General features: G+C 35.1%; 2 protein-coding genes across 6 annotated transcripts in view; one reads left to right on the top strand and one right to left on the bottom strand.

Annotated features, from left to right (window-relative positions):
- Positions 1–1,554: 1,554 nt before the first annotated feature.
- On the bottom strand, positions 1,555–12,140 carry LOC128243247 (large neutral amino acids transporter small subunit 2-like). 3 transcript variants are annotated; one of them, XM_052960875.1, is made up of 10 exons: positions 12,000–12,140; positions 9,919–10,448; positions 9,605–9,730; positions 8,585–8,684; positions 7,970–8,014; positions 7,310–7,433; positions 6,318–6,518; positions 5,333–5,482; positions 4,936–5,110; positions 1,555–4,500 (listed from the first exon to the last, which is right to left on the bottom strand). In XM_052960875.1, exons 2-10 carry the CDS (start codon positions 10,433–10,435, stop codon positions 4,451–4,453), a joined length of 1,488 nt encoding a protein of 495 aa, XP_052816835.1. In that variant the 5' UTR covers positions 10,436–10,448; positions 12,000–12,140; the 3' UTR covers positions 1,555–4,450. The 3 variants fall into 3 exon arrangements, with proteins under 3 accessions (XP_052816835.1, XP_052816837.1, XP_052816836.1); XM_052960877.1 differs by having other exon boundaries at positions 12,023–12,124; XM_052960876.1 differs by having other exon boundaries at positions 11,910–12,014.
- LOC128243246 (uncharacterized) overlaps positions 11,927–14,768 on the top strand; it is a 17,776-nt gene continuing 14,934 nt past the window's right edge. The window contains exons 1-4 of one of the 3 annotated variants that reach the window (XM_052960874.1): positions 11,927–12,066; positions 13,253–13,490; positions 14,124–14,179; positions 14,478–14,552. In XM_052960874.1, the coding sequence (XP_052816834.1) occupies positions 13,265–13,490; positions 14,124–14,179; positions 14,478–14,552 (357 nt within the window). In that variant the 5' untranslated portion in view covers positions 11,927–12,066; positions 13,253–13,264. Of the gene's footprint in view, positions 12,121–12,300; positions 12,441–13,252; positions 13,491–14,123; positions 14,180–14,477; positions 14,553–14,768 lie in introns of those variants that run through there. The other 2 variants (XM_052960873.1, XM_052960871.1) reach the window with 2 other exon arrangements.

Raw genomic sequence — 14,768 nt, 5'->3', positions numbered from 1 at the left:
TTAAAATGAAGACTTACAACAAAGATAAGTTTTATTTTGGTACACCATTTTAAATGAAACAAAGGGCAGTCTATGCCGCTTAAAGAGCCCTGCCTTCGTTTTATAACCGGTGTTTGATGAGATGATTAGTTTTATCAAACACTTCGACAAACCTGTTTCTAAAATAATGTTTTGACAGACGGCCGTTTGGTGAAAAGGTTTGTCGAAGTGTTGACTGCGCTATGTTTCATTTGAAATTGTGAAGAAATAGTGCATTTAGTTTTGTTTAAAATCGTCATTCAAAGCAAAATATCCCCCCCCCCCCATGGTGCATTTATGACGCAATTTATCACGTGGTATACACACCCTGGGTCAAGTTCACTGTAAACAATCGCATAAAAACTTTGTCCAAACAAAAGCTCCAGAACAGTAACAAAGGACCATGAAACTTAAGTTGTAGGGTGGCCTTGATGAATTGATACCGATAACCATTAATGTTGATGTGTTCAGTAGGTTAAAGTCACGGTCAACTCTTGAAAACTTGACCCTAACAATAACTTAACAACTGTTTTACCTACGGCCATGATAATTTCAGTGATAACTCTTGTTGTTTTAAGATCAGTGGGTCAAAGGTCAAGAGTCTTATCAAAACTTTGTCTGCAAAAAATACTCTAGAATTGGTTGACAAGAAGCCCTGGAACTTCAGTGGTAGGTTTCCCTTGATAAGGACCTTTTTTGGTGCTGAGTGTCAGTTGATCAACAGTCAACGTCTTGGTCAGCAGTCTAATAAAACCTTTGACCGCAATTCAAATAATCAATGCTTTTTCTACCTTTTTACAACTTCATTTATTCTTTAACACGTTGTGACAAAGTGGCGCTCTGTATGGCATAACGTTTATGTAGAAATTGTGCAAACACAGCTTAATTGGTATAGCTCTCAACTAGTTGAGATTGGCAATAATTTATTTGGGTTGTTGGTTACAGTGAGCCCCAGCTCATATTAAGCTGGAATGCAGCCTTATGGAGAGGTTCTTCGCCAAATTGTTAAAAAAATACCCCTTCGGTCAAGTCTGGTTGCGCCCTGGAGGTGCCAGGTTTTCTTTAAAAAGTATTGAAATGCCTGAATACTGGAAATAAAACAACAAAACTGCGCTCAGTCTAGAGAATACATCAAGGATAATTGTTTGTTTCAGTGTAAGACTTAAATTTGTATTTCACTGATAATTCTCTATAAACCACAGAAAAGCATGTAATAAATTTTAGTCATTAAATAGTTATTAATTATTTACATTTTACCTCAGTTCAGATTATATTTTTTTCTTCATTTAGTTATTTTTACTTTCAGACCAGTGTCGCCTTGACCAGCAATATGTGTTTTTGAAAACATTAGCACTATAATATAATAGTTGGCACTTCAAACAGTCTTTCATAGCCGATCTTTGCAAATGTTTTCGGAGGGAGGGAGAGGACACCCCCTCAACACACCCTAAGGGAACAACCGCATCACCAATAGTTCATACCATCCTGCACATCTCTAATACATGTACAGAATAAGAAAAAAGTTGGATTCTTGTACTTTTTTTATTTATCCATAATAGAGCACCAATACGTATTGTACGAATATGATAGTTTGTTACAATACAAAGTATGTAATACTGGACAACATTGACCTGATCCTATGCAATAATTGTATTATACTTGCATGCAAGTCAGGATCAGGCTAATGGACACGAACAACAATTACATTAAAAACTTTAACACAATGTCGGTTGATGCCTTTTTTTAATTTTAATGCATTATCATGTTAAACCCATTTGACTTTGAATGATCAAAACAAAAACAAAGCGTATGGGTACAAATTAAAAAATATTAGCGATATTTTGGTGCTTTTTTAACTGTGGAACTTGTGACTATGTAGCTAATAACTAAAATAAAATTCATCAAGGTTAATATTTTTTCATCTGTACCTTAATCATGTTTTTTTTTGGTTTTGATCATTACAGTCAAAGAAGTTTAACATATTAACGCATTAAAAACACGTATTTTTTCATCAACCAAAATTGTGCGTCTTCAAAATATTTCTATCACACATTAATAAATGTACACTAAACGACTGAACATAAACAGTATAACTTGAAAACAACAACAGTACAGAACATAAGGCACACCATGTTTGTAGTTGACATTGACCAGCAATTACAAATAGTATACATATGTATATCAAAATAAAGGTTAAAGCTAAGTACACTATTCAATGTAAACTAGTATGCGTTAATTATGACGAAATGTCTAACTAATTGGATCTTAGATACCTTATTTTACAGAATGTATTGCAGTGACAAAATATTATTTCACATGGAGAAATTCAGTTTGATATCAGTATGCATTTTAAAATTTACTTTAGTTGCTATAGTGACCAAATTTTGCATTACAGCTTCCTGAACCAAAGACAAAATTACATGTAAGTAATTATGTAATTGGGAAGTATATTTTTGTAGTTAAAATATTTAGCAAGTCCAAAATGCAACCATATGAGTCATGGTTATTTGCATTATCACAGAAATAAGTATGTGTTTAGGACATGGAGTATTCATACTAAAGCAGCTTTAGTAATCAAGAACGGATACTGATAATTGATTTTTTTCTCCATAATTTGAGAACATTTTTGCCTGAGTAAACTGTCGATTGTCATAGTAAATATGAGAGCATGAACCCTTTGTCTCTGAGTTATTAGGTACATGTTATTGTTCATGTTTTACAAATTAAACAAATTAATTCCAAGGGAGCAAGAGATACAGCTGAAATTCATTTAATTAATTTGTAATATTGTTTACCCTTGAAATTAAGATAAGTTGGTCGTTGAGTTTGACATCACAGCTTTGACTGGCTTCTTGAAGCGGTGATCTATAATTTTTCACACAACTTCAACAGACTAGTAACAAAACAGCTAACAGGAAAAATAACTAAATTGAAAAAATACTAACAGCACCAGTTGATATCAGCTAAAAATATGAGGAACAATCCAATAATTAGTAATTAACACACAATAACAATTAAAATGAAAGTAAGAACGTTTGCAATCTTAGTACAACATATCTATTTTAAAGAAAAATATTTGCCATGGCAACATGAATTATGCTCACTTGAAAATGTGGTCAATAGTGACTAGAATTTTTGAAAGCAGGTTTCTTTATTTAAATAATGATCAACAAAACAATGAACACAAATGTGAAATTGATTTCTCTCATTTTGATGTATGTTAAACAAAAGTAAAAATGCTAAAAAAATGCAAATATTTCAAAAAGTATAAAAATAAAAAAAAAACCCAGACAATTCCAAACAAAGCAATATACTGGTAATATCAATTTCCTGAGAATAAGAAACAAATTTCAGCAGCTGTAATAGAATAATGTATGGCAAATAATTTATCAATATACAATAATTTTACAGTAACTGGACACCACGTGAACATTTCTTGACCTGAATTACATTGCACATGGAATTGTTTGTTTGCAATTGTTGATTGTAATCCCTGAACAATTGTGATGATGCTCGAATCAGAACATGACCGACCCTCGATATTTATCTACTTTGTTTAATGAAAACAATTCTGAATTTAAGTCCATGTGCATTGGTTTTTTCCAGTGTCATCATGTGACTTATAAACCTCTCCATTGGTTTTTCAGCTATAAATATCTATATCAGGTTGATTCATGTCAATTTGCTTATGTTGAGCTTAAAAATTTGTGACCATAACTGTCCACTACTCACTTATATCGTAGAACATTGACCTTATTCAAAAACCTGTTTGCACATATTAACAGAACACTGTAAAACATTATTCACTATAAGAGAAAAATCACAATATTCTTTGAATAAAATGTCATGGCATATGTCATAGTTCATAATAAACAAGAGAACCACTTGTGGATGAAAACGCTCATTGTTTTCTCCCATTGATAAAGGGGAATAACTTAACTATAATTAGAGCCAGAATTATGGGCCTTGAGAAACATGTTTATATTAGCTATGGCAACATGTGTACCAAGTTTCATGAGAATGTCTGGAATGGTACTTGAGTTATGACTAAGCTGAGTGTTAGTGCACGACAATGCCACCGACACCGACAAAACCAAGGCTATCACAATACCTCACTTATTTTCCTCCTTCCAAAATCAGTAGAAATGGATAAAATAGAGCGTCCAAATATGATACATATTACAATTTTATACCATTATGCAATGTTTATCAACAAATAAAAAAAATGATTGTACATGGCTATAACAATAGGGATTATCACATCTTATATCAAAATAAAGATACATGATTCTATAATTTGTAACACTATATACATTTAATATAAACATCATGTATAAAGATTCTTCTGGGTTTGTAGAGCTTGAAGACAGATATGTTGTGGATCCAGAAGAACAGAATGTTGTAGATCCATGGTCAAGCCCATGTATAGCTGTTACATCTTCTTCAATAAAAGCAATTTCTGCAGTGACAAATTCAATGAACCTGGAATAAAAAATAGAAAAGCTCGGAATTAAGTCTACTTATACTAAAAACTGTTGCATTACCAGTTTATGACTTTATAAAAAGTACTAGTTCATGTTCATTTACAAATTTCGTTCGATATGTTTATCAATATTTTCCAAATGTCATATTACATATCAAGGTCCCCCTAGCCCAAGACAGGCTTACCATACTTCCTTAAATTCTTATATGGGTTTATGAGACCATCTTAGGCTGAGTTCTTGACATATTGTTTGACAACCCAAAGCCATATAAAAATGAAGCTATGAGCATTCATGTATGTAACATGTACTCAACACAGCTCAGCACAATACACTATATTCTTGATAATATATATATGAAAATATATGTCACAGTCGATGATGAAGCAGATCGTATTCAAGTTATGAAAATTTGACAATGACCTAATCAACAAACCTATAAGTTTTTCCACCTCCTTGGGTTTCGACCAGCGAACACAGACAATGTACACGGGGGTCCCAGCCAGCATGAACAGTGCAAGGAGCCCAATATCCCGGGGCTCCTGGTATATACTCATCAATAGAGTGGCAACATTGAGAACCAGCTGGAATATTGCAGTACCCAACCACACCTACGGGGAAAAGTATCAATCATTGATAAAAGGCCAGAGAGAGAATGTCAAGATTCTAATCTTAACCTGTCTCTGCTAGAAATCCCAAAATCATTTTTTTTATTTGATAAAAGTTCAAAATAGACGAAAATGGGAGAATTGAAGTCAACATTTGAAATTTTCAAACTTTTTTATCTAAAAGAAAAAATCTGCATAACTCAAAATTACACAACAAACACTAACCTGCAGTGGCCTATGAGCGTCAGGTTTGCGTACACGGAGGGCGAGAAGACAGAGCAAAACAGCGAGCCCCATCACCGTGGCCATGAAGCTTGTCATCTTAATGATGGTGGAAGCTTCCAGCAGTAGCAGCATCACAAGAGAGATCAATGACTGAAATGAATGGTATTTTTTTACTACTTTGTGGCTACCTTTCATGTTTATTTTCAGCGTTGTTTATACTAATATACTATATGTTAATATGAATTACTCTGGAGTTTCTTTCCTACAGTCATTTGTATACACTGGATAAGTTATCAACAAGTTATTCTTCGACCAGTTTGCTCTTATAGACAATTTGATTGGGAAACAAACTTCAACCAAACCAAAGACATAACCAGCTTTATACAATTGGTTGCTTGTAGAAAGTAATACTGGTCACAGTCTGGTGGCCTGTTTTAAAGACCAAGAAAACAAGTCCCTGGTTGGGCTTAAAGTGAGAGGGGGACAACTATATATATATGCAGTGATAAAACTAGCACAAGCCTGCATGCCAAACTTAAGCCTGGGCTTGTAAAAATATCTGGATGTAAGCATATATGTTGATATATTCAGGCTCATAGGTTATAATCCCATTCTTATATGAGCTTATGAGTATTTGGGCTTGGTCAAGAAAATCGGAATTCTGATGACTGTACATGTTTAATTAGATCACTCTCACCCTCTCTTCCTTATTTGATTGTTTACTAACATGACATATCTGACAGGTGTGCATAAAGATTCAAGGTCATCTCTGAAAATTACTAAATTCTATAAAAATAAGATATCAATATATAACCAACAATCGTTTTGTGTTGTTTTGTTAGGAGAGACAAAAACATCAAGCTCTGTATCTTTACCTAAATAAATCTTCTTCATTAGCTGTAAGTGTTTTAAACTGCGATCTGAATGCAATAAAAATGCTATTTAAAAGATCTAGTAGTTCTAAAATAATGATTTTGTATCTTACCACTCCAAATATTGCAGGCCAGGGCATATTATATGAGCTGCTTTGGAAAGACATAATTTCTGGCATGTGGCCAAGTCTTGCTGCAGTGCTGACCATTCGGGATTGAGCTAACACTACGGCATTCAGGGAACCAATCGAAGTAGCTGTTACAAATATTGATATCACAGGAGACATTGGACGGTAGATTTTATTCATAAACATCTGAAAATCAAATATAAAACATATCATAACAAATATTTCAGCAGGCTACAAATGGTAATGGTATTGTCACAATGTAAACAAAATTTCATGGGAATATCTTAATTGTTTGAAGGTTTTACATTTGCGCATCCAAGCCTCTGAAGTCTCATTCATGTCACAGGAAAGACTTAAGACAAAGGGGACTAAAAGATCTGGCATACATAATAATAATGAAATATAAAATTCAAATAAAATAGACCATTTATACCTGGTTAAACAGTCCTATTTGAGTAAATAATTAGAGACTATAATAGTGTAGCTTTTTTTTAAATGCAATATACATGTAACCTCAAATCACCAATTAATCTCTGTTTCCCCTGGATTTTCATTTTTTTCAATTTTTGCAAACACTGGCTGCCCAAAATACAGTTTTAAAATTGTTTTGCATTCATATGTGAACCAAAGTATTTGCAAAAACTGTGAAGAAAATACATAAACCTGAGAAACCAGAATGTTAGATGTCTCTCAATAGTCTATCACATGTCAACATAGACATAGTGTTACAAAAAATTACTGATAAATTACTCAAATAGGACCATTTCACCTTGACACAGAGCAGTTGCGTATTGTTTTTGTTTGTGTTGCATTTCTTGTTTATCCACAGAGGACAAGCATAGTATCAGAACAACTACCTGCGGTATGTCTGATGTTAAGACTATATATCTTAGGCTAGAAGACTTTACCTAGAAAAATGTGTTTGATCAGTAAGCAATTGAATTAATTAAATACAATACTAAGCTCAAACCACTGACCACAGCCACAGCGTCCCCACTGAGAACTTCTTGAGGTGAGAGCACTACGAAGTACGCCGCCACCACCAACTCACTCAGCGTTATCGCGATCGTGAATGATATACTCAGTGTCTTTGGCAAATTTCTGAAAAAAGGAGCACCATAACTACTGCTGCAATAGGTTATTCAATGAGTTTTATATTTTAAAAATAATGTATGATATATCAGCTGATCTGTTGCACTTTATATCTATAAAATGTCAACTGTAAGGTTAGACTCTAAAGGAAGTCCGGGAGACGGCTACATATTGGCAGTGATTCCTATATTTTGGGGCATTGGAGTCCTATTTTATACCATAGAAGACAGTATTACAGTAAGTTATTTTCCTTGCATGCTTTTTTAGACTCTTGTATGTATTCTTGTGAGTTTCTGAACTCCAAAGCTTGACAATGAATGTTTTCATGCCCTGGACTTCTTGATTTTAGTTTGGACTCTAAAAATTAGTAAATGGGTAATTCGACGGACATCTGTCAGAACAGAAACAGTTTAATAGTGTCAAACACTGATTATTCTGTTAATTTGGTATTTACTCTTATTCATAAAATAACAGAACACAGATAGCTTATATTGCATGACAGACCAATGTATTGATATTTCTATCAAACAATTAATTTCTCTTACTTTTCGGGACTGTCCATTTCTTCAAGAAGAAAAGTGATAAGCTGCCTGAAAATTTAAAACAGAAATTTAGCAAGAATAGGGACAAACAATATAATACTATGAGGATGAAACAAAAACAGACATTGTAGTGTTCGATGATTTCATATGATTGTTTTTCAATTAAAATTAAAAAAAAAATCCATAAAAGTTATCATTTCACTTTACAATTTATGGGCAGGCATAAGTAAATTAACTCCCAAGAAATATTTCAATTGAAACATGACACTTTTATTATTATTATTACGATTATTATTATTATTATTAATACAAGTAGAAGCATTGGAATAAATACTGTGAAATCCTTATTCATGGGATGATTAAAAAAAGAAAGAGAGTAAGACAATTTCGTGGGTACTTAAATTTGATTATTTTCATTTTCAACTTAATAATTTTTTTTATCCTAAATCCTCTACAAATTCACCACTGATTTTGTGCTATCTGTCATCTAAGTCACGTAGTTTATGGCACTTGCTACAGTGGGACAATATGCCAATTAGCGGAGATACCCATCAATTATCGCTTGATTGGTAAATTAGCCATAGGAACTCTCTTATCAAGTAATAAGTTGTGCTTTACCATCCCCCGAACAGGAACGTTCCAGCAAGAATGCTGACTGCATAGTCCCCTGGCTGTGTGGAGGAACCCTCAAATATCATTGTATAGCTCATCCCTTCCCCTGGAAAAACAAGGCAAAACTAGATATTCAAGCTTTAAAGGGACTGTACTCAGTGTGATGAAATAGCAAAAAAAGAGAAAATTGTCGAAAACTTGGTAACGATGTGTACAATGCATTGAAACTTACTAAGTGAAGTACCACATAGTTTACAATTAATTTATTTTTCGCAGTTTTTTTTTGTATTTTTCCATTAAAAAAAGATTACTAGGTATGTTTACCTAGTAGAATTCATTCCTTATGCTTGATTGGCTAGTCGATGTTATCAAGTGATATTACCAAGTTAGGTATATAGCTTAAATATTACAACAGTTAAAGGTAAGCCTTTGTGGCACAGTGGATACAGCACTGGACTGCAATTTTGGTGACACCAGTTCGAACCCAGTCTCCGACTCGATTTTATTTTTACATTTTGGTATTTTTTACAATTATGATACATGTATGTAAGAGTTAAACATTTTATTAAATAATTGTCCTGAGATTCGTTCCAGAAAAAAACTTTTTTGGTGCCAATCTGGTGTATAGTCCCTTTAAAGCCACTTACTTACTGAACAGTTATCAACCTGCAAGTATTGGGTCCATCTCATAAATGAGCGTATAATAAAATATGTACGATCAAGATTGTAAGTTTAATTACATATCCGTGTTACAAATTAAACTGAATGATTACTTGCAAAATCAACTATACTTTGTCCGAACTAGCACACCAAATTATGATTTTGAAATAGATATTATTACTTATTGGAGGCCTATAGGCAATTTCTTTGGCTGGAAATGTAAGTTACAATTAAAGCTTAGATATGAAATAAATCGTCAGCTTAATGCAAAACCCCAATATATCTGCTTCTATTACAATACAGATATTGGAATGCTGCACTTAAGGATGAATAGTTGTGTGCACCAATTCCGCCCATTATGCTTACCATCGATAAGGGCCACAATGCCTGCGATGATGATGATCAACATGGCAACGATCTTGGCACTAGTAAGAATCATCTGCAGTTTGGTCACAAATGGAAGGTACATGCAGTTGGCCAAGATGGTCAATGCTGAATATAAAAGGGTTAAACTGTCAATGCATGTAAAACATATGAATCCCTTATTTGGTATTAGATACGCAGTAAAGAATGATATTTTATATAGTATAATATAAAACATCATCATCATCATCATCATCAGCAGCAGCAGCAGCAGCAGCAGCAGGGGCATCATCATCATAAATAATTCAAAAACTTACCTAAAATGACAATAGCCAGCAGTTTCACAGCCTCATCAGGTGGTTGACAGCCGGGAAAGAACAGCTGCACAATGTAGATGGCAGACGTGTAGGCCAGAAATCCCCAGATAGGGGTCACAATCAGGAAAAAGAATCCCCATAGAAACAGGAAGGCTGGGAAGTCACCAAACACTTGTTTGATAAAAAAGTATGGACCACCGGCCTTTGGGAGTTGTACTGCTACCTCAGCGAAGCAGTTAGCTAGGGAGTAATTGAGGAGTCCCGATATCAGGACAACTATCAACATAGCCCCAACTGATCCGCTGGTCCGCATTATCGTCGACATTGCAACAAAGAGTCCTGACCCGCCGACTGATGATACTACAATTGCACATGTCTGAAACACAGTCAGTTTGGGATGAACAATTTCTATGGACGGAGATTGCTCTCGTTTGATGGCTTTACTGACTTCAGCTGGCTCCGCTTGACCAGCAGTCAGAAGATTGGAAGTGTCTGGACCTGGCATTGTCTCGTCCATGTTGTATCAGTATCTGAAAGAGATGAAGAGAAGAATACAAATGTTTACCAATGTTATGAATCCTGTTTGCAAGTGTGTTTCATTAATTATCTGCAGCAGAAAATAAACTAATAGTAGAAACATTAAGAGCTATCACTGGATGTAATTCCCCAACCACACCACATTCTTGTAATAGGAAGTATCACTGAGAGTGCTGTATGCTCCTTGAATGCCCCATGTTGTTGAGAAGGCATCTATTAAGATAACGGCCCCAAGTTCTACTATATAGAAATAACATCTGTGAAATATTAAATTTTCTTTTTTGGTTTTCAAAATCAACTAAAGCAGTTTTTAATTGAGTTGACTGTATTCATAGCAGGAAAATTATGGGTCATGTTTTGACTACTTTAATAGATTGTGTTCATCAGTGTGTAACAAACACCAATCAGTGTGAAACAGGTTCAAACCCATGACTCTCGCTCTGCCAGCGGACACTCTACTTCGTTGCTATAAAAACTAGCTCTATAGTGATATAGTATAAATGCCGTTATATCCATAATTATGAAATACCCAATTACACATTCCACATCCATTTTGATATTTGTTTTCGAATTTTGGAGACAAAAGGTCAACTTGCAATTACCTTGAGGCTTACCGTGTAATATGGGCCCAACTTTGGGCACCAAATGTAACAGACTGCACAATTGCTATGTGCACCTGTCAGGGTTCGAAACCACGACCTCTCGCTCTGCAAGGGGCGCTCTACCGTTACGCTATAAAAGCTAGCTCTCTCAGTGACAGTATAATCATAAATAGGATAGTATTTAAGTGCCGCTATGTACATATGAAATGCCCGGTTTCAAGTGTAAAGAAGAGTAAAGGAAAATACAAAGAATAAAGTATTGGATAGCCCGAAAGGGCAATAAGTCTTAAAATACCATACCAAAAAATAATGTTCTTTTGCACAGCACTTCTTCTCAACACAATAAATTAAACTTTTATGTATGAAGTTTGAAGTCATTCTTCAAAAAAGAGTCTCTTTTTTGTATATCAAAGACACTAAATATCTTCAGATGTGTTGTTTATCTCATTGTATATACCCAAAATGGTTTAAACAACATTTTAGTGACAAACAATGATCCAGATGCCTGTGAATGATAGTATCAAACATTTAAAAAAAGAAGAGTTGTGGATAAGGATTAGGGTAAGGGAACAATAAGGTTAGCAATGTCAAATATGAAATATACATATATTTATTATTTATAAAAAATAAGGGTACAATATCATCATTTAAATTATTTTTCATAGTAAAGCTCCCTGATATTTATTTTTTATTACATAAATTGTAATAGGAAAATAAAAGAGAGGGAACTGTTGCGCCTGCATTTTTAAGTTTAAAATGACTTATCTCCCTTGGTCTTTGTACATTTTTACCCCACGTGACATCATACCCGGTGTGCAGGTCACTCAAAAAATAATTGCTATTAAAACTTACATTATTAAACTTAATATTGCATCTTCATCTTTGTTCATTGAATTATTAACACGTTTTAAAGCATTAATGGGGTATAATTTAAAGTATTACCCAAATGGGTCATCTAAATGCACCTGATTTGCCGCCATTTTGAATTTCTGATACCAAAGCGGAAGTGGTGAGCATTTTTATCAAATCGCAACTTTCTAGAGGCTGGGAAGCATTTTGCATGGTTTGTTCACTTTAAATCGTATAAATTTTTGTTAAACGATGTTTCATGATTCTTTTCTTTGTCTTAAACGGAATTTGGTTTGACTATTTCACAATAAATGTGTTTGACATTTGAATCACGCCCACTTGTTTTGGTTTGCACAGGGGGCGCTCAGCGATCGGGGGCGCTGACTGTTTTTGTGAGGAGCTCCACCACCATATAGCGCCACCTTTATTCAGAAATACTTTCCACATCTACTTCCACTTTAGAAAACAATAACAAATCAAAATATACGAGTCAATTGACGATATGGACAGTTGCAATATGGCTGACTATGATATGTAGGGCAAACCACATCATAACCTTAATTCATGTTCCTTTTTCTTATCCAGTTTCCTTTTACTGCCGTCAATATTTTGTATATGTTTTCTCTTTTTTTTTTTTTTGGAAATGGCAAACAGGAATCAAAATGTTCCATATGGTTTCCTGTGACCTTCCTTAAACACATTTCCCCCAAAACAAGACTATGTGCTGTTAACAAAGTGTACTAAAACATTGACTCTTATGCTCCAGTCAATTGAAATCACGGCTGCCCAGGGTCTGGGGGGATAGCCGGGGAAATGCTCTGTGTTTTTACCTTCCCAGTGTCCCCACAGTGTTCGGTGAATGCAGTGATTTTGGCTTTGCGCCAAATATAGCAGTGTTTTGGCCTAGTCATTCTAAAAAGCCTGGATGTTCTAAAATGCCGTCATTTTAGAACATTTGACTATGTTTTGGCCTAACCTAGGGTCCCTGGGGTGTTTGGCAGGGATTTTACCAGCACTCTGTCCTCGCAGGGCGGGGATTTTACCTGGGCTTGGCTGGATTGAAAGTCAAAAGTCCCTGCTTTTCCTTGGACCTGGGGGGGGGGGGGGGGGGGCGTGGTTACAATTGACTGGTGCATTAAAAAGACTGAAATTTTACCAACCAACATATTACACATTTGGAACTTCAATCACAGAGCTATATCAACTTTATTTTTTTGTTTGATTTCTCTTCATTTGATGATATGTCCATGAAAAGAATAAGTTGACAAATTTATATGTCAAAAAATGTATGTAAGGGCTTACGGGTGAAGTTGAAGGAGCTTATTTCTGTGGCTTGATTCTTGCAGACATAGATCAGTATGGAAGAGGATATGGCGCCTGGTGATCTACATGTTGGGGCTCGGTCAGTGGTCACCCTTGTGGAGAGCCCAACCATGGATTCCGTGCCTCAGAACCTCAATGACCTACAGAGCTACCTGGTGAACTTCAACAAGGAGATAGAGGGGAATGGTGAACCTGGCACTGGATTCCCTTCCTGTATCAACAAGATGATGACTTCTGCAACAAACTCTGTTTTTGTACCAGGTATAACCTGCTTGATACTATTTTGTTCTAATATTATTTATAGTACAGTATTGTATGACGAAAGATTAGTCCTGGACTTTCTCCTGAAAGGAGAATATCTGGAAAATCGGTTATAAGCTCAATTGTTTTTCGATGAAAAAAATCCCGAGGTATTATTATAGATTTGGTGTTGTTGTTATCATCATTGGCACTACTTTAAAAGTTTAACCATGAACATAACTTTAAACCCAAAGGCACAACTGAAGAGAAAGGCACATAACTCTGGTTTTCATAATTGATATTCCCCTTGTTTGACTGAGGAAAACAGACAAGCATTGACATTCACTCTGCAGCGTTCTTTTTTATGTTTCTGTTAATGTACTTAATCATTTGAAAAATCACCAATAAGTTTAAAATCTAAACCAAATGAAACTATAACAGGGGCCTCCCTCGGAACCAAAATTTGTTTGTTTTAAAATGTTGGCAGGGGGGTCTAGGGGTACTCAAGATTTTTTAAAATATTTTTTAGTCCAAAATGATGCACTTAGGGGGAGGGGGGGGGGGAGCGGGTGGCTGGCTATTTTGTCTCTGAAATGGATTATGTATGAGATAACAGGTGTATTACCGAATAAAAAAAAACACATTCTTTTTTAGTGTCTTCTGAGGTATCAACTCCAGATGAGGACATATCCGACATGACAGTGATCAAGGTAATTTTTGTATGTACAAACTACATCTACTTGTCTCAAAACATGGATCTCTATGGCTTATAGATAAGTTTTACCTCTAGTTTCCATAAAGCTCCAATGAATATGACTAATGGACTAACTTCAGCCAAGGACTTCATATCGGTAGATTTTTTATGCCCTTGATTCGAAATTGATGTGACTGAAATCCTGATATTTGAATCTCAGTTAATACTTGATAGCATTTTACTGGTTTACATGTGATTCGATTTATAATATCGTATCTGTTGTTAATATAACATGCAGGATGTTGTTATTTCAGGGCAAGACTCTCTGTGAGGATGGCTCGCTGTCTGTTTCCATGGGAACTGCTGACATTACCCTCTGTGGGGATGATGTATGTACACATTCCTTTCATTGGGTCCAAAATTCTTGAAACATCTTAAATCCCTTATAACAGGATCAAGCTAAGCTCACTGTTTTAGTTGTAAACTGAGTTCTATGGATTTCAAAGGAAATTATCATATTATTTCCACCATAAACATACATGCCATATCCCACGGGGGGGGGGGGGGAATCCCCCGGAATTTCGATCCATCCCCTGGTCCCCCGC

The sequence above is a fragment of the Mya arenaria genome, chromosome 8 (assembly GCF_026914265.1).
Source record: "Mya arenaria isolate MELC-2E11 chromosome 8, ASM2691426v1".
NCBI classification, from domain to species: domain Eukaryota; kingdom Metazoa; phylum Mollusca; class Bivalvia; order Myida; family Myidae; genus Mya; species Mya arenaria.
The sequence above is the reverse complement of the archived record's forward strand: the minus strand, read 5'-3'. Positions and strand labels throughout refer to the sequence as shown.